The sequence below is a fragment of the Scyliorhinus torazame genome, chromosome 30, assembly GCF_047496885.1.
Source record: "Scyliorhinus torazame isolate Kashiwa2021f chromosome 30, sScyTor2.1, whole genome shotgun sequence".
Taxonomy (NCBI): domain Eukaryota; kingdom Metazoa; phylum Chordata; class Chondrichthyes; order Carcharhiniformes; family Scyliorhinidae; genus Scyliorhinus; species Scyliorhinus torazame.
Genome location: NC_092736.1, coordinates 9,909,597 through 9,937,004, shown reverse-complemented (window position 1 = coordinate 9,937,004; position 27,408 = coordinate 9,909,597). Strand labels below are relative to the sequence as shown.

The following is a 27,408-nucleotide window of genomic DNA, read 5'->3' as shown; positions in this document are numbered from 1 at the left end:
ACAAATGTGAATGGTGCCATGGAGGCCCGGCCAACCACACCCACATGTTCTGGGCACAACCCCAGACTTATCAGGTTCTGGACAGCCTTCTTTGAGGCAATGTCCAAGATTGTGAGGGTGAGGGTGGAGCCGTGCCCAAAAGTGACAGTGTTCGGGGTCTCAGAACAGCCAGAACTCTTCATGGGGAAGGGGGCCGACGCCCTAGCCTTTGCCTCCCTAATCGCCCGTCGAAGAATCCTGCTCGGCTGGCAATCAACAGCACCACCCAAAGATGCAGATTGGCTGTCCGACCATTCGGAATTTTTCTACCTGGAGAAAATCAAATTTACCATCCGGTGTCAGAAGAGGGCTTCCTCTAGATGTGACAGCCATTCACTATTGTTTTGTCTTATATCTGTTTCCGTATGACTGTGCACTTCACAGTGTGCTCCATACACACTGATGTAAAATAACGAAAAGCCAATAAAAACATTTTTTTTAAAGTATCATTTCTGCTCCATAAAGATCCCAAATGGTTAGCCTATTACATTGAAATCAAGAACTATTTGCATCATGGCACAGTTCTATCTTTCTTTCACATGCACACTAATTTCCCCCCATTCTTTTCATCTACTTAGGCGTTCCATCACTTGTGCTTCACCTGCTATTGGATGCTTATCACTGCACACTGATCCACTAAGATCCGAATTGCTTTCAGCCCCGTGCAAATCGTTGGGGCTTTGCTCGCCACATTCCTACAGTGCGGAGACATGGAACTTTGAAACCGAGGGCGGGAAGTTTGATGGGAAGAACAGATCACAACATTTTGTGGTGATATTCCAACAACTAATTTTTTTCCCATTTCTTATGTACACTGAGTTGCAGATTATTGTACTTTATGGCAATTTGTGCAAATGTTGAGAAGTGAACCTAAGCCAGAATACAAACATATGTCACTTCACGGGAAGCTACATGTGCTGGCGTTACAATTGTCGCGACTGTGCTGATTTTGCAAGAATATTCCGTAAGGTAACAAAATTGCATTGCATAAATTCAGTATTTAATAGTTTCTCTCACCCTCACACAAAAGGTCACAGTTTTTTACAGACTCAAAATAATTAGAACTCTGAAATTTGCCAAATAAATTGGCAGGCATTAAATGGAGAGGCAATATTTTTTGTTCAACTAACAGGGCTTGACTTATTGCATTTACGAGTTTTGTTTGATAGGATACTACAAAATGTAAAATGGATTCTGAAGAAAGCCTACAGCGGAATGATTTAATGCAGAATTGATGGGGAAAGGTAGTCAAAGTAATTTTTTCTTTTAAAATGCACTGATACATTATTTTATTATACATCTGCCTGACTGCCATCTCTCAGTCCTATGAAAATAAACCTACAGGAAAAATAACACACAATGCTGTAAGCATTGAATGTATTGAATAATTAACTCATTAACCGCTTAAAAAGCACCAGGCCATAATTGTCAGATTTATAAGAAATCAAAATGAGAGACATCCTGAAACCCAATCACCACAACGCTGCTGGTAATGGGAGAGGAAGAAAATGAAAGGCAAACATTTGTTTTTTTATTACATAAAAGTTTCCATTTTTCCCAAAATTGTTTTTCTCCTTTTCTAGTTTGTGACTGGACATAGCCAACAACTTTCCTCCAGTAATTCACCCAAAGGTTGACAGTCTGATGACTGTAGCCAACATCCTCATTCCTTACCCACAGAAGCAGTGGATATGATCATGCATGGGAAACCAGAGCTGATTTCTCCTCCCAGGCCTAGGGGCACTTACACCCTACTCGAGTGCCTTGCCGCTGCTCCAACAGGAGAGGCGGTGGTATGTGGTATTAGAACATAGAACATACAGTGCACAAGGAGGACATTCGGCCCATCGAGTCTGCACCGACCCATTTAAGCCCTCACTTCCACCCTATCCCCGTAACCCAATAACCCCTCCTAACCATTTTGGTCACTAAGGGCAATTTGGCATGGCCAATCCACCTAACCTGCACATCTTTGGACTGTGGGAGGAAACCGGAGCACCCGGAGGAAACCCACGCAGACACGGGGAGAACGTGCAGACTCCGCACAGACAGTGGCCCAGCGGGGAATCGAACCTGGGACCCTGGCGCTGTGAAGCCACAGTGCTATCCACTTGTGCTACCAGGCTACCCCGAAGTATTATCGCTGGACTAGTAATCCAGAGACTAGGGTGATGATCTGACGGCAGGTGATGGAATTTAAACTCAATAAAAATCTGGAATTAAAAGTCTAATGACGATGATTGTCGAAGAAACCCATCTGGTTCACTAATGTCCTTCAGGGAAGAAAATCTGCCATTCTTACCTGGTCTGGCCTACATGTGACTCCAGACCCACAGCAATGTGGATGACTCTTAACTGCCCTCTCAAGGGCAATTAGGGATGGGCAATAAATGCTGGCACAGCCTGCGACGCCCAGGTCCCGTGGTGATGATATGGTGGTAACGTCAGTGGAATAGTAGTCCCGAAGTCCAGGCTAATCCGCTGGGCATATGGGTTCGTAAGAACACAAGAACTAGGAGCAGGAGTAGGCCCTCTGGCCCCTCGAGCCTGCACCGCCATTCAATGAGATCATGGCTGATCTTTTGTGGACTCAACTCCACTTTCCGGCCCGAACACCATAACCCTTAATCCCTTTATTCTTAAAAAAACTATCTACCTTTATCTTAAAAACATTTAATGAAGGAGCCTCTACTGCTTCACTGGGCAAGGAATTCCATAGATTCACAACCTTTTGGGTGAAGAAGTTCCTCCTAAACTCAGTCCTAAATCTACTTCCCCTTATTTTGAGACTATGCCCCCTAGTTTGGCTTTCACCCGTCAGTGGAAACAACCTGCCCGCATCTATCCTATCTATTCCCTTCATAATTTTATATGTTTCCAAAAGATCCCCCCTCATCCTTCTAAATTCCAATGAGTACAGTCCCAGTCTACTCAACCTCTCCTCATAATCCAACCCCTTCAGCTCTGGGATTAACCTAGTGAATCTCCTCTGCACACCCTCCAGTGCCAGTATGTCCTTTCTCAAGGAGACCAAAACTGAACACAATACTCCAGGTGTGGCCTCACTAACACCTTATACAATTGCAGCATAACCTCCCTAGTCTTAAACTCCATCCCTCTAGCAATGAAGGACAAAATTCCATTTGTCTTCTTAATCACCTGTTGCACCTGGAAACAAACTTTTTGCGACTCGTGCACTAGCACACCCAGGTCTCTCTGCACAGCAGCATGTTTCAATATTTTATCATGTAAATAATAATCCCTTTTGCTGTTATTCCTACCAAAATGGATAACCTCACATTTGTCAACATTGTATTCCATCTGCCAGATCCTAGCCCATTCACTTAGCCTACCCAAATCCCTCTGCAGACTTCCAGTATCCTCTTCACTTTTTGCTTTACCACTCATCTTAGTGTCATCTGCAAAAACTTGGACACATTGCCCTTGGTCCCCAACTCCAAATCATCTATGTAAATTGTGAACAATTGTGGGCCCAACACTGATCCCTGAGGAACACCACTAGCTACTGATTGCCAACCAGAGAAACACCCATTAATCCCCACTCTTTGCTTTCTATTAATTAACCAATCCTCTATCCATGCTACTACTTTACCCTTAATGCCATGCATCTTTATCTTATACAGCAACCTTTTGTGTGGCACCTTGTCAAAGGCTTTCTGGAAATCCAGATATACCACATCCATTGGCTCCCCGTTATCTACCGCACTGGTAACATCCTCAAAAAATTCCACTAAACTAGTTATACACAACCTGCCCTTTATGAACCCATGCTGCGTCTGCCCAATAGGACAATTTCCATCCAGATGCCTCGTTATTTCTTCCTTGATGATAGATTCCAGCATCTTCCCTACTACCGAAGTTAAGCTCACTGGCCTATAATTACCCACTTTCTGCCTACCTCATTTTTTAAACAGTGGTGTCACGTTTGCTAATTTCCAATCCACTGGGACCACCCCAGAGTCTAGTGAATTTTGGTAAATTATCACTAGTGCATTTGCAATTTCCCTTGCTATCCCTTTTAGCACTCTGGGATGCATTCCATCAGGGCCAAGAGACTTGTCTACCTTTAGCCCCATTAGCTTGCCCATCACTACCTCCTTAGTGATAACAATCCTCTCAAGGTCCTCACCTGTCATAGCCTCATTTCTATCAGTCACTGGCATGTTATTTGTGTCTTCCACTGTGAAGACCGACCCAAAACACCTGTTCAGTTCCTCAGCCATTTCCTCATCTCCCATTATTGAATCTCCCTTCTCATCCTCTAAAGGACCAATATTTACCTTAGCCACTCTTTTTTGTTTTATATATTTGTAGAAACTTTTACTATCTGTTTTTATATTCTGAGCAAGTTTACTCTCATAATCCAGCTTACTCTTCTTTATAGCTTTTTTAGTAGCTTTCTGTTGCCCTCTAAAGATTTCCCAGTCCTCTAGTCTCCCACTAATCTTTGCCACTTTGTATGCTTTTTCCTTCAATTTGATACTCTCCCTTATTTCCTTACATATCCATGGTCGATTTTCCCTCTTTCTACTGTCCTTCCTTTTTGTTGGTATAAACCTTTGCTGAGCACTGTGAAAAATTGCTTGGAAGGTTCTCCACTGTTCCTCAGCTGTTTCACCATAAAGTCTTTGCTCCCAGTTAACCTTAGCTAGTTCTTCTCTCATCCCATTTTAATCTCCTTTGTTTAAGCACAAAACACTAGTGTTTGATTTACCTTCTCACCCTCCATCTGTATTTTAAATTCCACCATATTGTGTTTGCTTCTTCCGAGAGGATCTCTAACTATGAGATCATGAATCAATCCTGTCTCATTACACAGGACCAGATCTAGGACCGCTTGCTCCCTCGTAGGTTCCATTACATACTGTTCTAGGAAACTATCGCGGATACATTCTATAAACTCCTCCTCAAGGCTGCCTTGAACGACCTGGTTAAACCAATCGACATGTAGATTAAAATCCCCCATGATAACTGCTGTACCATTTCTACTTGCATCCATAAGACATAGGAGCGGAAGTAAGGCCATTCGGCCCATCGAGTCCACTCTACCATTCAATCATGGCTGATTTCAACTCCATTTACCCGCTCTCTCTCCATAGCCCTTAATTCCTCGAGAAATCAAGAATTTATCAACTTCTGTCTTAAAGACACTCAACGTCCCGGCCTCCACCGCCCTCTGTGGCAATGAATTCCACAGACCCACCACTCTCTGGCTGAAGAAATTTCTCATCTCTGTTCTAAAGTGACTCCCTTTTATTCTAAGGCTGTGCCCCCGGGTCCTAGTCTCCCCTGCTAATGGAAACAACTTCCCTACATCCACCCTATCTAAGCCATTCATTATCTTGTAAGTTTCTATTAGATCTCCCCTCAACCTCCTAAACTCCAATGAATATAATCCCAGGATCCTCAGGCGTTCATCGTATGTTATGCCTACCATTCCTGGGATCATCCGTGTGAATCTCCGCTGGACCCGCTCCAGTGCCAGTATGTCCTTCCTGAGGTGTGGGGCCCAAAATTGCTCACAGTATTCTAAATGGGGCCTAACTAATGCTTTATAAAGCTTCAGAAGTACATCCCTGCTTTTATATTCCAAGCCTCTTGAGATGAATGACAACATTGCATTTGCTTTCTTAATTACGGACCCTGCGGGACACCACTCGTCACTGGTTGCCATTCCGAAAAAGAACCTTTCATCCCAACTCTCTGCCTTCTGCCTGACAGCCAATCGTTAATCCATGTTAGTACCTTGCCTCAAATACCATGGGCCCTTATTTTATTGAGCAGTCTCCCGTGAGGCACCTTATCAAAGGCCTTTTGGAAGTCAAGATAGATAACATCCATTGGCTCTCCTTGGTCTAACCTATTTGTTATCTCTTCAAAGAACTCTAACAGGTTTGTCAGGCACGACCTCCACTTACTAAATCCATGCTGACTTGTCCTAATCCGACCCTGCACTTCCAAGCATTTAGAAATCTCATCCTTAACAATGGATTCTAGAATCTTGCCAACAACCGAGGTTAGGCTAATTGGCCTATAATTTTCCATCTTTTTCCTTGTTCCCTTCTTGAACAGGGGGGTTACAACAGCGATTTTCCAATCCTCTGGGACTTTCCCTGACTCCAGTGACTTTTGAAAGATCATAACTAACGCCTCCAATATTTCTTCAGCTATCTCCTTTAGAACTCTAGGATGTAGCCCATCTGGGCCTGGAGATTTATCAATTTTTAGACCTCTTAGTTTCTCTAGCACTTTCTCCTTTGTGATGGCTACCATATTCAACTCTGCCCCCTGACTCTCCGGAATTGTTGGGATATTACTCATGTCTTCTACTGTGAAGACTGACGCAAAGTACTTATTCAGTTCCTCAGCTATTTCCTTGTTATTTCTTTGTTTATTGCCTGCCCCACCATAATGTTACTATTTGGTGGCCTATAGACTACGCCCATCAGTGACTTTTTTGCCTTACTATTACTGATTTCCACCCAAATGGATTCAACCTTATTCTCCATAGCACCGATGTCATCCCTTACTATTGCCCGGATGTCATCCTTAAATAACAGAGCTACACCACCTCCCTTACCATCCACTCTGTCCTTCCGAATAGTTTGATACCCTTGGATATTTAACTCCCAGTTGTGACCATCCTTTATCCATGTTTCAGTAATGGCCACTAAATCATAGTCATTCACGATGATTTGCGCCATCAATTCATTTACCTTATTCCGAATACTACGAGCATTCAGGTAAAGTACACTTATGTTGGCTTTTTTACCTCTGTTTTGAATCTTAACACCTCGATCAGTAACCTCTCCTAAGTTATATTTCCTCTTAACATTTCTCCTAATTTTCCTTGTCGTTGAACCCATATCTTCATGTAACAACCTGCCGTGTCGCTTACCATTAATGTTTTTACTTCCCGTTTTATTCCTTTTAGTATTACTGGTCCTATTCACTGAGCTCCCCTCAATCACTGTACCTTGTACTGTCACCCTTATTTTTGACTATGGCTTCTCTGCCTCACACTTTCCCACTTACTGCCTTTTGTTTCTGTCCCTGTTTTACTACCTTCCAACTTCCTGCATCGGTTCCCATCCCCCTGCCACATTAGTTTAAACCCTCCCCAACAGCTCTAGCAAACATCTAGGACATTGGTTCCAATCCTGCCCAGGTGCAGACCGTCCGGTTTGTACTGGTCCCACCTCCCCCAGAACCGGTTCAAATCCCACCACAGCAGCTGCTGGAATTTGAATTTAGTCTATCACAAATCTGGAATTAAAAGCTAGCCAGTAATGGTGACTATGAAACTATCATCGATTGTTGTAAAATCCCATCTGGTTTAGGGAAGGAAATCTGCCGTCCTTATCCTGTCTGACCTACATGTGACTCCAGGCCCACAGCAATCTGGTTGACTCTTAACTGCCTCCCAAGATGATCTAGCAAGCCTCTGAATTCAAGGGCAATTAGGGATGGGCAATAAATCCTGGCCTTGTCAGCGTTCCCCACATCCCATCAAAGAATGTTTTTTAAAAGACGTTGGCTAATGTAAGAATATGTTCGGAATCAAACCCAAGATCTGCCTGATCTCAACATGTTGGTTCTAGATCAGGCAGTGCATTAATTGGCAAAGCTTCTGGAGGAGCCCTTCTAAATTAAAAATAACATTTTTGTCAACCTGTGAGAAAGATATCAGAGTTCAACAGCACATGTTTCACACCAAAATTATGGATCTTTGAAACTTGTGATAAAATTCCTGCACTCTAATGTCTTCCAACATTATGTGAGTGCAAAAAATCCATATGATATATCCATAAACTAAAGAATTACATGAACGTGGGAAACCTGCATATCATGTCGCAATACAGCTTTGTGATAGGGAACAGATATAATTAACCTCAGCATTCAATTGTTTGCACAGATCTAAAAGGAACTTTTCAACCCCTGCAACACATGTTTTTAAAAATAAAGTCACTGCGTGTGCAACATACTCAAGTCTACTGATGCGGGGTCTGGTACTGCAAACATAAGTGACTTAAAAAACAATAATATCACAATAATCAGGTAATTTGATCGCAACAAGTCAATGGTGGAAGTGCTTGATAGATGTAGGACAGAGCCACACGATTTAGAACAGAGAGTGCGTTTGAAGAGGGGAATGGTACTTGGTACAATTTAGGACATTGATAGCAAGATGGGCCAAATGACCTCCTCCCGTGCCGTAACATTTCTGTGATTCTGAGCAGAGTTTTAGATGATCTCAAGTTTATGGAGCAAAAAAAAAAAGAACAGCAGCTCTGTGTTCTACCCGGTTCCGTAAAGTGAATAGTCATACAGGAAAAGTAGTTTTTTTTTTTTTTTAATTGCTCCTTCTCGGGGTCAAATTTCTTTCTGATTCCAATATTTGAAACTGAATTCACTATTTTAAGCAGCATGCATATTATTCAATCAAAAGCATTAACGCCTCCTAAAATTGACCCATATAATGGAGCTAAATCCAATGCTGACGCTTCATCCCAATGCAGAATCATGAAACAAACATTTTCAATCCGCCTGATACAGCTTCAGACTGGGGAAATGAAACACAACCATCCTGTCCACCTGCAGCTGTGGAACAGATTCAAGAAGTTATCACTGATATAATCTATTCACTCACTAACGCTCCTGTCTAAAGTGATAACTGAACAAAACAAACCTAATCCCAGCCACTGAAACCGACACCCATCAGTTATAGAGCGCTTCGGATATAAAATGAATAAGTCAGCCAGCTGTCTCACTGTCACTACAACAATTAGAAGCAGTTCGTCAAATCAGCAGGACCAGTGCGGTCGGAAGCCAGTGTCCTTGCTGCTTGCTCCAATGTGAAGTTTCTGTACATAAACTGTCCTTCGCTGCATGACTCGCACATCATAAATTCAACAAGGGAGAGAGAGGAGAAAAAAAAAATGGCTCGTCTACATCGCCGAACTAGTGCCACACGATTGCAGGTGCTTCTCAGAGTTCTCACCTTTCAGGTTGTACAGCGTGGACAAATATCAGAATTCATCCCCAAGAATTCATTAAGAGAACAATGAAGTAATGATACCTCATTTCAGACATGAGTGTCATATCTCAAAGATGTAGATCAAAGTACCAGATTATCACATTAAGATAGATTAAACAGCATTAAGTCCAAACTTGCAGCTTTGGCTTTTCAACTAATATGAAATACCTCCATTAAACTCTTTCACTCAACAGCAAGTTCATAAACAAACTGGCTCTTGACATTTTAAGTGCATTTTAAATGACTTAGAGACAAACAAATTAACATGGTAATTTCCTATGGCTTAATATCATTTAACATAGGTGTCACACCAAAAGTGGAAATTCAATCAGTTTATCTGCCACTGAAACCCACGGTAATGCTTTCGTTACCTCCAGATTCAACACACTCTGTTGGCCCCAGATGATGGTGTAGTATTAATGACACTGGTTAGTAATCCAAGGGCCAAGACTAATGATCTGAGGACATGGGTTTAAATCTTTTTTTTAAAAATGTATTTACGGGATGTGGGCTTCGCTGGTTAGGCCAGCATTAATTGCCCATCCCTAGTTGCCCTTCAGAAGGTGGTGGTGAGTTGCTTTCTTGAATCGCTGCAATCCTTAAGATGTCGGTACACCCACTGTGCTGTTATGGAGGGAATTCCGGGATTTTGCCCCAGCGTCAGTGAAGGAACGGCAATATATTTCCAAGTCAGGATGGTGAGTGACTTGGAGGGGAAGTTCCAGGTTGTGGCGTTCCCAGGTATTTGCTGCCCTTATCCTTCTAGATGGTAGTGGTAGTTGGTTCGGAAGGTGTTGTCTAAGGAACCTTGGAGAGTTGCTGCAGTGCATCTTGTGGATAGTACACATGGCTGCAACTGTGTGTCGGTGGTGGAGGGAGTGAATCTTTGTGGACGGGGGAGCAATCAAGTGGACTGCTTTGTCCTGGTTGGTGTTGAGCTTCTTGAGTGTTGTTGGAGCTGCACTCATCCAGGCAAGTGGAGAGTATTCCATCACACTCCTGACTGATGCTTTGTAGATAATGGACAGGCTTTGGTGGGTCAGGAGGCGAGTTACTCACTGTAGGACTCCTCGTCTCTGACCTGCCCTGGTAGCCACAGTATTTACGGGATGTAAGGGGCAGCACGGTAGCCTTGTGGATAGCACAATTGCTTCACAGCTCCAGGGTCCCAGGTTCGATTCCAGCTTGGGTCACTGTCTGTGCGGAGTCTGCACATCCTCCCCGTGTGTGCGTGGGTTTCCTCCGGGTGCTCCGGTTTCCTCCCACAGTCCAAAGATGTGCAGGTTAGGTGGATTGGCCATGATAAATTGCCCTTAGTGTCCAAAATTGCCCTTGGTGTTGGGTGGGGTTACTGGGTTATGGGGATAGGGTGGCGGTGTTGACCTTGGGTAGGGTGCTCTTTCCAAGAGCCGGTGCAGACTCGATGGGCCGAATGGCCTCCTTCTGCACTGTAAATTCTATGATTCTATGATTTATATGGCTAGTCCAGTTCAGTTTCTGGTCATGGTAATCCCCAGAGTGTTGATTACAGGGAATTCAGCTGTCGCAATGCCATTGAATGTCAAAGGGCAGTGGTTAGATTTTCTATTCTTGGAGATTATTAATGCCTGACACTTTTGTGACACGAATGTAACTTGCCACTTGTAAACCCAAACCTGGATACTATCCAGGTATGGCAGCATTTGGGCATGGACTGCTTCAGTGTCTGAAGAATTAGAATCATAGAATTTACAGTGCAGAAGGAGGCCATTCGGCCCATCGAGTCTTCACCGGCTCTTGGGAAGAGCACCCTATCCAAGCCCACACCCCCACCTTTTCCCATAACTCAGTAACCCCACCCAACACTAAGGGCAATTTTGGACACTAAGGGCAATTTAGCATGGTCAATCCACCTAACCTGCAAATCTTTGGACAGTTGCGAATGGTGCTGAACATTATGCAGTCATAGAATCATAGAATCCCTACAGTGCAGAAGGAGGCCATTCGGCCCACCAAGTCTGCACCAGCCCTTGCTCGGACAGAGCACCCTACCTCGGCCCAATCCACACAACCCCACCTAACCGTTGGGCAATACGAGCATGGCCAATCCACCTAACCTGCACATCGTTGGACTGTGGGAGGAAACCCATGCAGACACGGGGAGAACATGCAAATTCCATACAGTCTCCCGAGGCAGAATTGAACACGGGTCCCTTGCGCTGTGAGGCAACAGTGCTAACCACTGTGTCACCATGCCACCATCAGCGGATACTCCCATTTCGGACCTTATAATAGAAGGAAGGTCACTGATGAAACAGCTGAATATGGTTGAACCTAGGACTTTACTGTGAGGAACTCCAGTAGTGATATCCTAGAACTGAGATGATTGACCTCCAACCACCACAGCCATTTTAGATCATAAATTCCAGGTCCAGAAATAGGCCATTTGGCCCATCGAGTCTGCTCTGCCAATCAATGAGATATGACTCCAACCAGTGGAGGTTTTTCCTCCTGATTTCCATTGAGCACAGTTTTGCTAGAGCTCCTTGTGTCCGTACCCGGTCAAATGCTACCTTGATGTCAAGGGCAGTCACTCTCATCACACCTCTGCTGTTCAATTCTTTTGTCCATGTTTGAGCTAAGGCGGTAAGGAGCTTAGTGGGGCTGGTTTAGCACAGTGGGCTAAACAGCTGGTTTGTAATGCAGAACAAGGCCAGCAGCGCGGGTTCAATTCCCATACCGACCTCTCCGAGCAGGCACCGGAATGTGGCGACTAGGGGCTTTTCACAGTAACTTCATTGAAGCCTACTTGTGGCAATAAGCGATTATTATTACTAGTGATGCTGGCAGAAGCCATAGCATAGTAATGCTGGCAGAAGCCATAGCATAGTAATGCTGGCAGAAGCCAAATTGAGTGTCAATGGGCAGGTTATTGCTAAGCAAGTGTCGCTTGATAGCACTGTTGATGACCCCTTCCATCACTCTACTGATGACAGTAGACTGATGGGGTGCTAATTGACCAGGTTGGCTATGTCCTGTTTCTTTTGTGTGGGACACACTTGGGCATTTCTCCACATTGCCGGGTAGATGCCAGTATTGTAGCTGTACTGGAACAGTTAGGCTAGGGACCTAGCAAGTTCTTCAGCATTGTTGCTAGAATATTGTCACAGTCCATAGTCTTTGCAGTATCCAGTGCCTTCAACCGTTTCTTGATATCACGTGGAGTGAATTGAATTGACTGAAGACTAACATCTGTGATATTTGGGAGTTTGGGAGAAGAGCGAGATGGATTATCCATTTGGCACTGCTGGCTGAAGATTATTGTGAGTGCTTCAGCCTTGTCTTTTGCACAGATGTGCTGGGCTCCTCCAACATTGAGGATGGGGATATTTGTGGAACTAATGTACTTCATCAAGCATAGGGATATTGGCAGAGCAGGACTTTATTCAGGTTAGAATAGCTGAGCTGTACTGCAGAGTTTTGGATGAGGTCAAGAGAGTGGAAGAGGGGAGACAGTCCAGGACAGTGTTAGAATAGTTAAGTCCACTGGCAACAAAAGCATGGTAAGAAGTCTTACAACACCAGGTAAACGTCCAACAGGTTTGTGTCAAATCGCTAGCTTTCGTAGCACTGCTCCTTCCTCAGGTAAAACCTGTTGGACTTTAACCTGGTGTTATAAGACTTCTTACTGTGCTCACCCCAGTCCAATGCCGGCATCTCCACATCATGGTCAACAAAAGCATGGGTGAGGCATTCAACAGTAGATAGGGTGAGCATGGACAGACAAGAGCAGTTATTTAATTAAATGGCAGAGGAAACCTGTCCTAATGCTTTGCTTCTTTTCATTTGTACAGACTCCAAAGATGAACAGACAGAAATATGATCGTCTGCAAATCCCCCGATAGTCAGAACAATGTGAAAAGAATTCCTTAAGGACGAGGAATCTGATGCGGCTAATATACAGAAATTTCTCTTTGGTTTGTTCGAAGAACCCCCATTACGTTAGCAGCTTGAATTTTAGACCGTGCAATCATAAATTCAGTCTATTTAAAACATGGATAATCTCCATCCTTTATTTTTTAATATTGTAGGAGATGAACTATGTCAGTTTTTTATGCCTTGAAACTTAGAATTTATTGTTGATCTCCATCAGCGTGTTTTTTACAATATGACTATAAAAGAATGGTATTTGATAATTAAAACTGATGGGTACAATGAATGAGATCGTTTATAAAAGAAAGAGAAATATACCATCCATCTGAATAGGCACATGGGTCCTCAATTTAACAATTCATCTGAAAGATAGCGCCTCTAACAATGCAGCACTTCCTCACTACTGCTCCTCATTATCATTGCAGATTATTTACTCAAGATCTGCAGCTAAGTTTGAACCCCAAATCTTTTGACTTCGTAGGTTATCAGTGATGTTATTTTCGTATGGAAGATTGCTGTCACACTTGCATACAGATGGATAGGATTCATTCAAGCATCCTGTATGTAGTTTGTGTTCTCCCAGTCACGTCCATCATACTGAGCTGTCATGTTGGTTTAACCCCAGTTGCAACTTGTACATAACTAATAAAGATTATTATTATAACAAAACATGAGAGGTTTTCCTGGACAATCTCCAGGAGACATCAAGGAAGAAGATATGGACTCATAACAGCGTCTGATGAGCCTCTTTTGCAACTCTCTCAGAAACAAGAGGAAGACTAGCTGAATTGGTGATGATGAACTGAATCCAGACAGACTGTTAAGTTTATTTCCACGCTGGATTCAATCCAGTATTTAACCTGATTTTGCACAGTAATGAACAGAAACTCCACTTTGGCCTGCATGGTCTTTCTCAGCCAATGAGGTACATGCTGGCCAAAGACAAATTTACCAATTACAGCTTTAAAACTACCATATTTGCATAGAGTTCCACGCATTCTCCATTGCTGCAGAATTCATCGCACTATAAATTGGCACAATTCCACAGCAATACAGCTCCCTCAGAAAATTTTGGAGAACTGCTTCAGAAAGCTACCTTGTAATATAAATGACTTATAAGATGGATGTCTGCACTTCTTGTTATGGGATTGAGCTTGAATTCCAATAGGTTGAAACAAGGGCCAAATCTATGACTACCTTCCTGTTTGGGAAGTATTGGTGAAGCAAGTTAATGATCGCCACTGGGTGCAATGGAAGGTCAGCAAAAAGGTTTTGAATAGTTTCCTCGAGTAACAACTACACTGAAGGGGTTAGGGAATCTAACACCACCTGGTGTTAGGACAAGTTAAAGGTCACTCGGTGATAGAAATTTGAAGGGTTCCTACAGCCTTGCTAAACATTTATACTACCTATCAAACAAAAAACTTCAAAAATAATGAGTGTGATATTACGGCCACTTTGCGTCCGGTAAGCAGCGCGCTACAGTCCAGTATGACCGATAGAAGCCGGGAGACTCCATTCCCGGGATCCAACCGGCTCACAACGCCTCACGAGATCTAACTCGATCTCACGAGGCGTTGTGATGTAAATCCCGCCTATTGTTGGGTCACATTTAGGCAAATCAGCATATTACAACGCGACAGCTAGTCTCACTGTAATATGTAATTTCCCACGGTAACCGAGGCTTGGGATCTATCTCTTTCGCCTCGGAGATCTCGGGTGAGCGCAGTTCAGTACTGGTCTCCACAAACGGGACCAGACGGAACTGCACTCATTGGGGTCTCCCAGAGGATCAATGGCCCTGAGGTGCATGCCCTTTGGGCAGGTTGGTGCCCTGGCACTGCCAAAAGGATGCCACGCTGGCATTTTTCACAAGGTAGCGACTGGGCCAGGGGTGCCCTGCATGGGTGATAGGGGTTAGGAGAACTGGGAACCTTCCCATAGCGCGTTGGGGCTTGGGGGGCATCAAGGGGCACGTCGGGGGCTCCAGAGATCACTACGCCAGTCCTGCTCTCTCGCTACACTGAGGAGTTCCAGCAAGCAGAGCTCCTCAGTGCGCAAAACGGGGCTATGCACGGTTTCGGCCATACGTTCCCCGCTGAGGCCCCCTATCTAACCGGGGGCCTGTTAAATAGCGGGGGTGTTTCACGCCACTACGAGCATTGGGAAACATGCGGCTAAATGCGCTCGCTATGGAACTTTGTTCCTATTTTGTTAAATCGCACCCAATATGATTGAATTTGATCTCTAAAAGAAGCTAACACAAATAAAAAAGGTTCACATTTCATGTACTGACACTAATTCAGAAAAATGAACGAAACCGTTAGCCACTGTTTTTAAAAACATATGAAATTAAATTACATTCTCCAACGTTATTAAAAACATTCACTTTTTAAAATAATTAAGTCTATAGCATCTGCTTTCAGCTGGTGGTGAATGTGAGAACTATCATCGTAACCAATGCAGCGTTACATGTCACTTAATTATACACATGTAAAAAGAATTACCCTTAAAATACCTTATGTAGCAATTTTATATAGAATAGTTTATGAGGAATTGAAATGAAATTACACTCCTCTTTGTAATAAAGAATAAATTTTAAAAATCTTGTATTCACATAGGATCTTATCCTGGCACATCTCAAATCACTTCAGACAATGATTAACTTTTGCAGTGACTGTTAAGTGGGCAAATGAACATACATCTCTTTCATAATTCATGTGTGATATTATATATATACATATGGTCAGCATAACATTGGATATAATTCATTTTATTTAGTCCAAATTGTCCGATCAACTATATGTTATAAACTAGGAAAGTAAAAAATGGCCATTAATTCAGTAAGGTCAGTATTTTTTATTCACACACAGATATATAGGTACATTAAGAAGTTGACAAGGAATCCTTTCCACATCTTTTGGTGTGAACTTTTTGTAAATTAATACCAGAAATAATTGAATGCCCCTAATTTCCTTTTACCACTATGAGCTTCTTGTAGATTTTGCCTTTTAGTCTGACGTGCAGCTAGACTGGTGTCATCAGCTTTGGTTGTCCTATAACTAACCTGGGTCTTCATTCAGCATAAGTCTGAACAGTCACAGCAAGTACACCACCCACACACATCTCACATACCCACACACACCCCCACATGTCGTGCACACACACACACCCGCACACCTCACACACACAAACCCGTACATCTCGCACACGCAAACCCGCAACCCTCAGACACACACCCCCGCCCACCTCACATACACACCCGCACATCTCACACACACACCCGCACATCTCACACACACCCGCACATCTCACACACACCCGCACATCTCACACACACCCGCGCACACACCAACATTTCTCCAGAGAGCAGAAACCCTATCTGAATTTTCCTCTCCCACACTCAACATATAGTGACGATTAAAATAATTCTACTGTGACACTGACTGAGATTATTTGACATAGCACAGATTAGTGAATAAATCTAGGGCTTTCTTTTCACCATTTAAAAAAATGTATTCAGCACCTATTAATGTCCTTTGAAATATTTATATTCTCTTACCATTTATTTGTTATGATGTGGAGATGCCAGCGTTGGACTGGGGTGAGCACAGTAAGAAGTCTTACAATACCAGGTTAAGGTCCAACAGGTTTGTTTCGATGTCACTAGCTTTCGGAGCGCTGCTCCTTCCTCAGGTGAATGAAGAGGTCTGTTCCAGAAACATATATATAGACAGATTCAAAGATGCCAGACAATGCTTGCAATGCGAGCATTAGCACGTGATTAAATCTTTACAGATCCAAGATGGGGTAACCCCAGGTTTAAAGAGGTGTGAATTGTGTCAAGCCAGGACAGTTGGTAGGATTTCGCAGGCCAGATGGTGGGGGATGAATGTAATGCGACATGAATCCCAGGTCCCGGTTGAGGCCACACTCATGTGTGCGGAACTTAGCTATAAGCTTCTGCTCGGCGATTCTGCGTTGTCGCGCATCCTGAAGGCCGCCTTGGAGAACGCTTACCCGGAAATCAGAGGCTGAATGCCCTTGACTGCTGAAGTGTTCCCTGACTGGAAGGGAACATTCCTGCCTGGTGATTGTCGCGCGATGTCCGGGGAACACTTCAGCAGTCAAGGGCATTCAGCCTCCGATCTCCAGGTAAGCGTTCTCCAAGGCAGCCTTCAGGACGTGTGACAACGCAGAATCGCCGAGCAGAAGCTTATAGCCAAGTTCCGCACACATGAGTGCGGTCTCAACCGGGACCTGGGATTCATGTCGCATTACATTCATCCCCCACCATCTGGCTTGTGAAATCCTACCAATTGCCCTAGCTTGACACAATTCACACCTCTTTAACCTGGGGTTATCTCATCTTTGGATCTGTAAAGATTTAATCACCTGCCAATGCTCGCATTCCAAGCATTGTCTGGCATCTTTGAATCTGTCTATATATATGTTTCTGGAACATACCTCTTCATTCACCTGAGGAAGGAGCAGCGCTCCGAAAGCTAGTGACATCGAAACAAACCTGTTGGACCTTAACCTGGTGTTGTAAGACTTCTTACTGCATTTATTTGTTGTTTTTGCCCTATCTTCATTTTGGTCAGTGCTCTAATTAAAAGTAATTTCTTAACTTACTTCTATAACATAGAACATAGAACAGTACAGCACAGTACAGGCCCTTCAGCCCACGATGTTGTGCCAACCATTTATCCTAATCTAAGATCAACCCAACCTACACCCCTTCAATTTACTGCTGTCCATGTGCCTGTCTAAGAGTCGCTTAAATGTCCCTAATGACTCTGACTCCACCACCTCTGCTGGCAGTGCATTCCACACACCCACCACTCTCTGTGCAAAGAACCTACCTCTGACATCTGCCCTATACCTTCCTCCAATCACCTTAAAATTATGTCCCTCGTGACAGCTATTTCCACCCTGGGGAAACGTCCCTGGCTAAACACTCTTTCCATGCCGCTCATCACCTTGTACACCTCTATCAAGTCACCTTTCTGCCTTCTTCGCTCCAGTGATATTAGATTTCATAGAATTTACAGTGCAGAAGGAGGCCATTTGGCCCATCGAGTCTGCACTGACTCTTGGAAAGAGCACCCTACCCAAAGTCCTCACCTCAACCCTATCCCCATAACCCAGTAACCCCACCCAACACTAAGGGCAATTTTGGACACTAAGGGCAATTTATCATGGCCAATCCACCTAACCTGCACATCTTTGGACTGTGGGAGAAAACCGGAGCATCGGAGGAAACCCACGCACACACGGGGTGGATGTGCAGACTCCGCACAGACAGTGACCCAAGCCGGAATCGAACCTGGGACCATGGAGCTGTGAAGCAATTGTGCTATACACAATGCTACCTTGCTGCCCTAAGGTTATATAATTAAAGGTTATGGTATTAAAGGTTATGGAGTTAAGACAGATTTGCCGCGATCTAACTAAATGGCAGCACAGGCACAAAAGGGTGGAAAACTTTCAGACTTGCCCCGTGCTTCCAGCATTTAATGTCACCCACTTGGTCTGGATGATTAAGCTTCACAGAGGTCAGTGCACTTGCCAACTGAAGCATTAGAGGAGCTTTGAGTTCCTTACCGAATATGTGGAGTTGGCCCTTTGGAAAAAATCTCCTATATCTAATGACATAACTCCTTTAGAATACTTGAAATAGTTGAACTAAAAGATACCATCACATGTTAACTCATTATACTCAAATGGCAACAATGACCTAGCTATCAATATTCCCAACCAATTTCAAGCTAAAATGGGGAAATGTTGGCTCAATTGAAGTAGCTATTTTTTTTTTTCAATATCTTACATCACCCTCTCTGATGTTACATCAGCACTGACTCTCTGTTACATTTTCTACAATCCAATGATGAGTTAAGTCAGATGCTTGAGTGATTTGGGATAATCCCCTTCATTAAGTCAATCATTCCTTTTGCGACACTGCAGGAAGCATCATCAAAATGCTTTGAACAGGTGATTTTTGAATGTACTTTTACAAGTTCGACAGTTAGAGGTTTCCAGAGCTTGAGTCTGTCTGCGATGTGACAACTTAATGTTCAGTTATTGCACAACATTTTAACCAGAAATGCCACTAAGAGGAAATAGAAATAATTAAAAATATGTGTTTCATGGGATGTTGTGGAATTATATAATTCGTAAACTTTTGAACTTTCTTTAAGTTTGTTGAGAAACTAGTTACTACTGTACTCCTATGTAGTAGAAAATGGCCCTGTGCGGTATTTCAAAGTAATTTTCGATAGACTTACTCACAGGTTATAGATCAGAAACTGATCAACATTGTTTATTTGTTATAAGCCAATCTTCACTTCATTAATCAGGCTGCACCAAGTGACCACACTTAAATATATCAAGGAACATTTGCTTTAAAAAAAAAATAGCGATTTTCCAATTGTGCTGGATCGTGGCAGAATTTACATGAAAAATGAAAATCGCTTATTGTCACGAGTAGGCTTCAATGAAGTTACTGTGAAAAGCCCCTAGTCGCCACATTCCAGCACCTGTTCGGGGAGGCTGGTACGGAAATCAAACCGTGCTGCTGGCCTGCCTTGGTCTGCTTTAAAAGCCAGCGATTTAGCCCAGTGTGCTATTCAACAATATGGATATTTTTCAGGCGAGAGGAAGATTTACAGTGGAGTTCCCCAGGGTTCGATATTGGGACCTTTGCTTTTCCTGATATATATTAATGATCTAGATCATAGAGTGCAGGGGACAACTTCAAAGTTTGCGGATGACACAAAACTTGGAAGCATTTTAAACTGCGAAGAGGACAGTGTAGAGCTTCAAAAGGACATAGACAAAGTTGGTGGAGTGGACGGATAGGTGGCAGGTGAAGTTCAATGCAGAGAAGTATGAGGTGATGCATTTTGGTAGAAAGGATATGGACAGACAATATAAAAAATAAGGAGCACAATCCTTAAGGGGGTGCAGGAGCAGAGGGACCTGGGTATATTTGTGCATACATCATTGAAGATAGAACAGATGGAGAGAGCAGATAATAAAATTAACAGTATCCTGGGCTTTATTAATAGGGGCATAGAGTAGAAGAAGGAGGTTATGCTGAACTTATACAAGACATTAATTAGACCTCAGCTGGAGTATCGTGCACAGACACCACACTATATGAAGGCTGTGAACACATTGGCGAGATTGCAGAACAGGCTCATGAGAAGGTTCCAGGAATGAAAAACTTCAGATATGAAGATAGATTGGAGAGGTTGGGATTGTTCTCCTTGGAGAGAAGAAGATTAAGAGGAAATTTGACAGAGGTGCTCAAAATCATGAGGGGGCTGGACAGGGCATATAGGGAGAAATTGTTCCCACTCAGAAAAGGATCGAGAAGAGAGCGCACAGATTTAAAGCGATTTGTAAAAGAAGCAAATGTGATGTGAGAAAAAGCTTTATCACACAGTGAGTGGTTCGGGTCTGGAATGCTCTGCCTGGAAGTGTGGTGGACAAACCAGAATTCTTTGGTAGCTAAGAACCGAAGTGTGTGCCAACGTGAGACGTAACAAATGTTTTATCAAACTTCTTTTTAGCAAAACTTACCACTTCCTCATCTGACAGCTCCCGCCCCTGAATGCTGCTGTTCTCCCGTACAGCCTGCTGGTGTTTTCTCCCTTTGATGTGGCTGAAGAGATAGACCTCAGACGTGATCTTTGGAACAGAAAATGACAACATTTCAAGCTCACTGAGTTAAGTGACACTCTGCAGCAGCTAACAATAGTAGGATCTTCACACGGACGCTATCACAGTCCTGCAAACTAAAAAAAACTTTTTTCTTAAAAAACGTTTCCTATTTCTACATTCATCAAGGACCCTTATTTTGCATGGCTTAGAGAAACTTGCCGGAACTTTTAGGGGCAGAGTGAAGGACATTTGATCCAACAACCCCATCACTTTGCATGCAATCAATCCCCAGCCACCTGCATTCTCACCATACCTCTTGATCTTGCTCCAGAAACGTTTCTCAAGCTCAGTGATATCGTTCTTTTCAAAGCATTCCCTAGGTAAGTTTTCCAAAACATAATTTGCCTGTAATTCCAGCCAATTTCTGTCATTTTAATCCATGATTTTATAATTTGTGTCCGTTTTAGCTTGGTTAGCTTTGTTAATTCCCTTGAAAATTTCAATTAGGTCACCTTGAATCCTATGTTTTCCCGAAGGAAACAAGCTCAATTTCTTCATCTTTTGCCTGCTAGTCAGGCTGTACAATATTTACATTAGTCTCCAGTCAGGTCATTAAAATTGGAAGCAATAGCAAATACCTACCAACACATTGCACAAGGAACAATGTTTTTTGCGTTCGTAGGGAGTAAGTTTGGGAGCGTAGTCAGTGTTAGCATGCCTCCCACTGCTAAGCTCTGCTGCTTTCTCTTTCCGTTGTTCTATCTGCTCCATGTGCCTTCGACTGCTCTCGTCATGCTGAATCAAAGACAAAACAGATATAGAAGTCGCTGTCTACAACAACAGCAGCGGCAGTTAATATTCTTCTGCCGGTCTTTCATTCAAGTTACATTTAAAATGCAAATCAAATAACAACAGTGCGCTCTGTCCCTCTGAAATCTCCCCATCACATTTCCCTCCACTTTCTACTTCTGTGGTACGAAACTCATGAGGTTCAGCTCCTACCTGTTCAAACAGACACCTTGAATATTGTGCACAATTTTGCTCTCCTTAACCAAGGAAGGTTCACCTGCCTTTCAGGGGCTGCGACAAAGGTCCAATCATTGGACTGAGAGGCCTATCCTCTGAAAAGTAATCAAGTAGAATGGCCCACTATTCTCAGGAATTTAGAAGAACGGATCTGATTGAAATGTATAAAATACATAGAAGACTTGTAATGTAGAAAGCTTCATTAGGGTAATTTCCCAACTGGTGAGTCTAGAAGCAAGGGTCTCAGTCTTAGGATGGGAGGTCAGCCATTTAGGACTGAGGCAAGGAGAAATTTATTCGCTGGTGAGTTGTGAGTGTTTGGATTTCTCCACCCTAGAGGGCTTTGGATGTTCAGTCATTGGGTCTGTTAAATTCTGATATTGATAGACTTTTGAACATTAAGGGAATCAAGGCAAAATGGGATTAGGTGGGAAACATGAAGTTGAGATGGGATATTAGCTTTCTTATTGGATGACAAAGGAGTCTTGAGAAGTTGTGGGAAATCGAAGCAATGATAGGCCCATGTTCTTCTGTTAATATAATTTCTTTATTCCTTCTACCAATTCCCTCCATGCCTACACTGCCATTTAAAGTGTGCCTGAGGCTCTCTCATTGCTGCATTCTTATTTAACATTTTTAAGTGTCGCATAAGTTTCATACATATGCCAACAACACCCAGTGTTACTCTCTGGCATCTAATTCTATTTCAGGATTGTTGTGGCACAAACTGACTGCCCAGCTCTACACAGTCTTGCCCCAATCTGGGAAATCATTCTAGCCATAAATCCCATCTTCTTTGGACTCCGAATAATTCCTCCAGAAATTCAGCTGCTTTCCATCGTCCGTTTTCTTTTGTTTTAATCTTGTCCATGTCCTGCACTGGAGATCTTGGCTTTTACTTATTTCCGTAACTAAAAGAAAAGCTAACACTGGACAAACCAAGATTTTCACTTTCCATACAGCTGTCTACGATACTGATCTACCCCATTGGAATCGGTGTAATCATGAATCTATGTAATCGATTTCTATTTATTCACCTTTAGTATCAGCCGCCACATCACCATGTCTGAAATCAAATAGAATGATGACTGATTTGGTTTTAAGTTATCTCCAATTTCTACAGCTAGACAATATCATACAGAAGTGGAGTGACTAGTTCTTTTTGTGGGTCACCAAAACCCTGGGTACCAGACAAGAACGTATCGTTCCAGTTCTTTAAAGGAGAGCAATTGTTCAGTTTAACAATAGAACTGAAGGAATGAATGGCTTACAAATAGCCTGGCAAGTAGGATTAAAACTCATACCAAGTAAAGTCGTTTGTGAAGTAATGCAAGACTACTTATAGCAATACAAGTTCCAATTCATGCTTGATTTCTGACAGCGTAGCAAATTATTCAGATTTTCTTTTAAAAATTCGTTCTCGGGGACTTCCGGTTGCGGCGATGCACTGCTAAGCCGCACGTTTCGGCCGCTCCCGTTCTAACGGACTTTTGGGCTCTTTTTGAGAGCACCAACGGAAATTTTTTCGGACCAAACCCAGTGTGGGGTGACGAAGTAAGGAGTCCCCCCTAGTGCGTATGGAAAAGATCGGTGGTAGTGGCCAGATTGCGAAGGATCCTCTGGAGCAGCGGCAGAGAAGAGAAGGAAGAAGCAAGGTGGCGACGGATGGAGACCAGACGACATGGGGGCCGGATCAGCAGGAATTCCTTAGACGGTGTGTGGAGGAATTAAAGAAGGAGGTGCTGGCGCCGATGTTGTTGGCAATCGAAGGGCTAAAAGAAACGCAAAAGGCCCAGGCGATAGAGCTCCGTGGGGTGACGGAGAAGGCAGCTGAGAACGAGGATGTGGGGCGATATTCTCCGACCCCCGCTAGGTCGGAGAATCACCGGGGGCTGGCGTGAATCCCACCCCCGCCGGTTGCCGAAGTCTCCGGCACCAGAGATTCGGCGGGGGCGGGAATCGGGCCGCGCTGGTTGGCGGGCCCCCCCGCTCGATTCTCCGGCCCGGATGGGCCGAAGTCCCGCCGATAAATGGCCTGTCCCGCCGGCGTAAATTAAATCATCTACCTTACCGGCGGGACAAGGCGGCGTGGGCGGGCTCCGGGGTCCTGGGGGGGGGCGCGGGGCGATCTGACCCCGGGGGGTGCCACCACGGTGGCCTGGCCCGCGATCGGGGCCCACCGATCTGCGGGCGGGCCTGTGCCGTGGGGGCACTCTTTCCCTTCCGCCTTCGCCACGGTCTCCACCATGGCGGAGGTGGAAGAGACTCCCTCCACTGCGCATGCGTGGGAAACTGTCAGCGGCCGCTGACGCTCCCGCGCATGTGCCGCCCCGAGATGTCATTTCCGTGCCAGCTGGCGGGGCAACAAAGGCCGTTTCCGCCAGCTGGCGGGGCGGAAATTCCTCCGGCGTCGGCCTAGCCCCTCAATGTTGGGGCTCGGCCCCCAAAGATGCGGAGCATTCCTCACCTTTGGGGCTGCGCGATGCCCGTCTGATTGGCGCCGTTTTGGGAGCCAATAGGCGGACATCGCGCCATTTCGGGAGAATTTCGCCCCAGATTCTGGGCCGAGCAGTAAAAATGGAGACGCATGAGGCGCTACACAAAAGGTGTATCGAAAGACTCGAAGTCCTGGAGAACAGGTCGAGGAGAAAGAATCTCCGGATTCTGGGTCTCCCCGAGGGTGTGGAGGGAGCTGACGTTGAGGCTTATGTGAGCTTATTATTCGCTAATGGGAGCTGAGGCCCCCCCGGGCCCCCTGGAGGTGGAAGGGGCTCACCGGGTCCTTGCGACGAGACCCAAGGCTGGAGAACCACCAAGGGCGATCGTGGTGAGATTTCACCGCTTCACCGACAGAGAGGCTGTTTTGAGCTGGGCCAAGAAGGTACGGAGTAGCAGGTTGGAGAATGAGGTGATACGAGTGTATCAGGACTGGAGCGTGGAGGTGGCAAGGAGAGCGAGTTTTAATCGGGCCAAGGCGGCGCTCCACAAGAAGAAAGTAAAGTTTGGGATGCTGCAGCCGGCGCGATTGTGGGTCACGCACCAAGATAGACACAACTATTTTGAAACGTCGGAAGAGGCATGGACCTTCATCCAGAACTGAGGGACTGATGCTGTGGGGGAGATGACGATGTTGATGTACAGAAATGTAAATTGGGAAATGGGAGGTTCATCGTATCGGGACGATAGGTGGGGAGGGGAAAGGGAAGAGAAAAATCCCTTTTTTCTTTGACGGGGGGACACTGAGAAATGTGGGCGCCGGTGGAAAAAGGGACATAGGTGGGGGATGGGGAATGGGAACGGGGCTGTAGGGGGAGCTGCGCCATAGGGGGCGGGGCTGATCTACGCGCTCGGGAGATGATGGCGGGAAGATAGGCGCAAGGAGGATGAGATTTCCACACACAGGGGGGGGGTCAAGGAGAGAGCAGGGGAAGCCGGGGTCAGTTGGAGTCAGCTGACTTTCGGAAGCATTATGGGGGGAGTAACCATGCTAGATGGGGATCTAGCGGGGGGGGGGGGGCCGGAGAGAAGAGGAGATAACTGGGTTGCTGCTGCTGGGATCGAGAGGGAGCTGACAAGGGAAGAGGTGGTCGGGACGGGAGTGCACCGCCTGGGGGACTGATGGGTGCGCGGGACCTGGACGTGGGATTGGCCTAGAGTAGGTGATGGCTAGTCGGCCGGGGGGGGGGGGGGGCCAGCCCCCCCCCCCCAATCCGGCTGATCACGTGGAATGTGAGAGGCCTAAGTGGGCCGTTTAAGAGGGCCTGAGTGTTCGCGCACTTAAAAGGACTGAAGGCAGACGTGGTCATGCTACAGGAGACGCATCTGAAGGTGGCGGATCAGGTTAGGTTAAGGAAAGGATGGGTGGGACAGGTGTTCCACTCAGGGTTGGACGTGAAAAATAGAGGGGTGGCTATATTCGTGGGGAAACGGGTGTCGTTCGAGGCTAGGAATATAGTAGTGGACAACGGTGGCAGATATGTGATGGTGAGTGGTAGATTACAGGGAATGGAGGTCGTGCTGGTAAATGTATATGCCCCTAACTGGGATGATGCGGGATTTATGAAGCGGATGCTGGGACGTATCCCGGACCTGGAGGTAGGAATCCTGGTAATGGGGGGGGGGGGGGGGGATTTCAATACTGTGCTGGATCCAGGGTTAGATCGGTCTAGATCCAGGACCGGAAGAAGGCCGGCAGCGGCCAAGGTGCTCAGGGGGTTTATGGAGCAAATGGGGGGAGTGGGTCCGTGGAGATATGCTAGGTCGTTGGTCAATGAGTTTTCCTTTTTCTCCCATGTTCATAAGGTTTACTCCCGGATAGATTTCTTTGTTTTGAGTAGGGCACTGATTTCGAGGGTGGAAGGAACGGAGTACTCGGCCATAGCCGTTTCAGATCCACTGGATGGATCTGGAACTAGGAGAGGAGAGGGAACAGCGCCCACTCTGGAGACTGCATGTGGGACTATTGGCGGATGAGGGAGTCTATGGAAGGGTGCGGGGATGTATTGAAAGGTACCTGGAGGCCAATGATGATGGTGAGGTCCAGGGTAGTATGGGAAGCGCTGAAGGCGGTGGTTAGGGGAGAGTTGATCTCCATTAGGGCTTACAAGGAGAAAAAAAGAGGGCAAAGAAAGGGAGATATTAGTGGGGGAGATTTTGAGTGTGGATAAAAGATATGCGGAGGCCCCGGCCGAAGGACTATATAGGGAGAGGCGAAGACTTCAGGCGGAGTTTGACCTGCTGACCTCAGGGAAGGCAGAGGCACAGTGGAGGAAGGCACAGGGGATGAGATACGAATATGGGGAAAAGGTAAGTCGGCCGCTGGCCCACCAGCTTCGTAAGAAGATAGCGGCGAGGGAAATAGGGGGAGTTGGGGATGAAACGGGAACTACGGTGCGGAGTGCAGGGAAGGTAAATGAGGTGTTTAAGACCTTTTATGAGAGGCTATATAGGTCCCAACCCCCGGAGGGAAAAGAGGGGATGCAACAGTTTTTGGACCAACTAAGGTTCCCGAAGGTGGAGGAGCAGGAGGTGGCAGGTCTGGGGGTGCCAATCAGGGTGGACGAGGTGACTAAAGGGCTGGGGAACATGCAGGCAGGGAAGGCCCCGGGACCAGATGGGTTCCCGGTGGAATTTTATAGGAAGTACGTGGACTTGTTGGCCCCACTGTTGGCAAGAACCTTTAACGAGGCCAGAGAAGGGGGGACTCTACCCCCGACAGAGGCGCCAATATCATTAATCCTGAAGCGAGATAAAGATCCGCTGCAATGCGGGTCATATAGGCCTATCTCGCTCCTGAATGTAGACGCCAAGTTGCTGGCAAAAGTGCTGGCGATGAGGATCGAGGATTGTGTCCCGGGGGTGGTGCATGAAGACCAGACAGGGTTTGTAAAGGGGAGACAACTGAATGTTAACGTGCAACGGCTGTTGGGGGTGATAATGATGCCCCCAGCGGAGGGGGAGGCAGAGATAGTGGCAGCGATGGATGCAGAGAAGGCATTTGATAGGGTAGAGTGGGTGTATTTATGGGAGGTGCTGAGGAGGTTTTGGTTCGGGGAGGGGTTTGTCAGTTGGGTTAAACTCCTCTATGGGGCCCCAGTGGCAAGTGTAGTCACAAATCGGCAGAGATTGGAGTATTTTCGGTTACATAGGGGAACAAGGCAGGGGTGCACTCTGTCCCCATTACTGTTCGCGCTGGCAATTGAACC

General features: G+C 45.3%; 1 protein-coding gene across 2 annotated transcripts in view; it reads right to left on the bottom strand.

Annotated features, from left to right (window-relative positions):
• The window catches only part of scaper (S-phase cyclin A-associated protein in the ER), a 464,954-nt gene that overhangs the window by 299,204 nt on the left and 138,342 nt on the right, over positions 1 to 27,408 (bottom strand). For both annotated transcript variants that reach the window (XM_072492784.1, XM_072492785.1), the window contains 2 exons: positions 21,320 to 21,472; positions 20,597 to 20,704 (listed from right to left, as the gene is read on the bottom strand). In XM_072492784.1, coding sequence (XP_072348885.1) covers positions 20,597 to 20,704; positions 21,320 to 21,472 — 261 coding nt within the window. The remainder of the gene's footprint in view (positions 1 to 20,596; positions 20,705 to 21,319; positions 21,473 to 27,408) is intronic.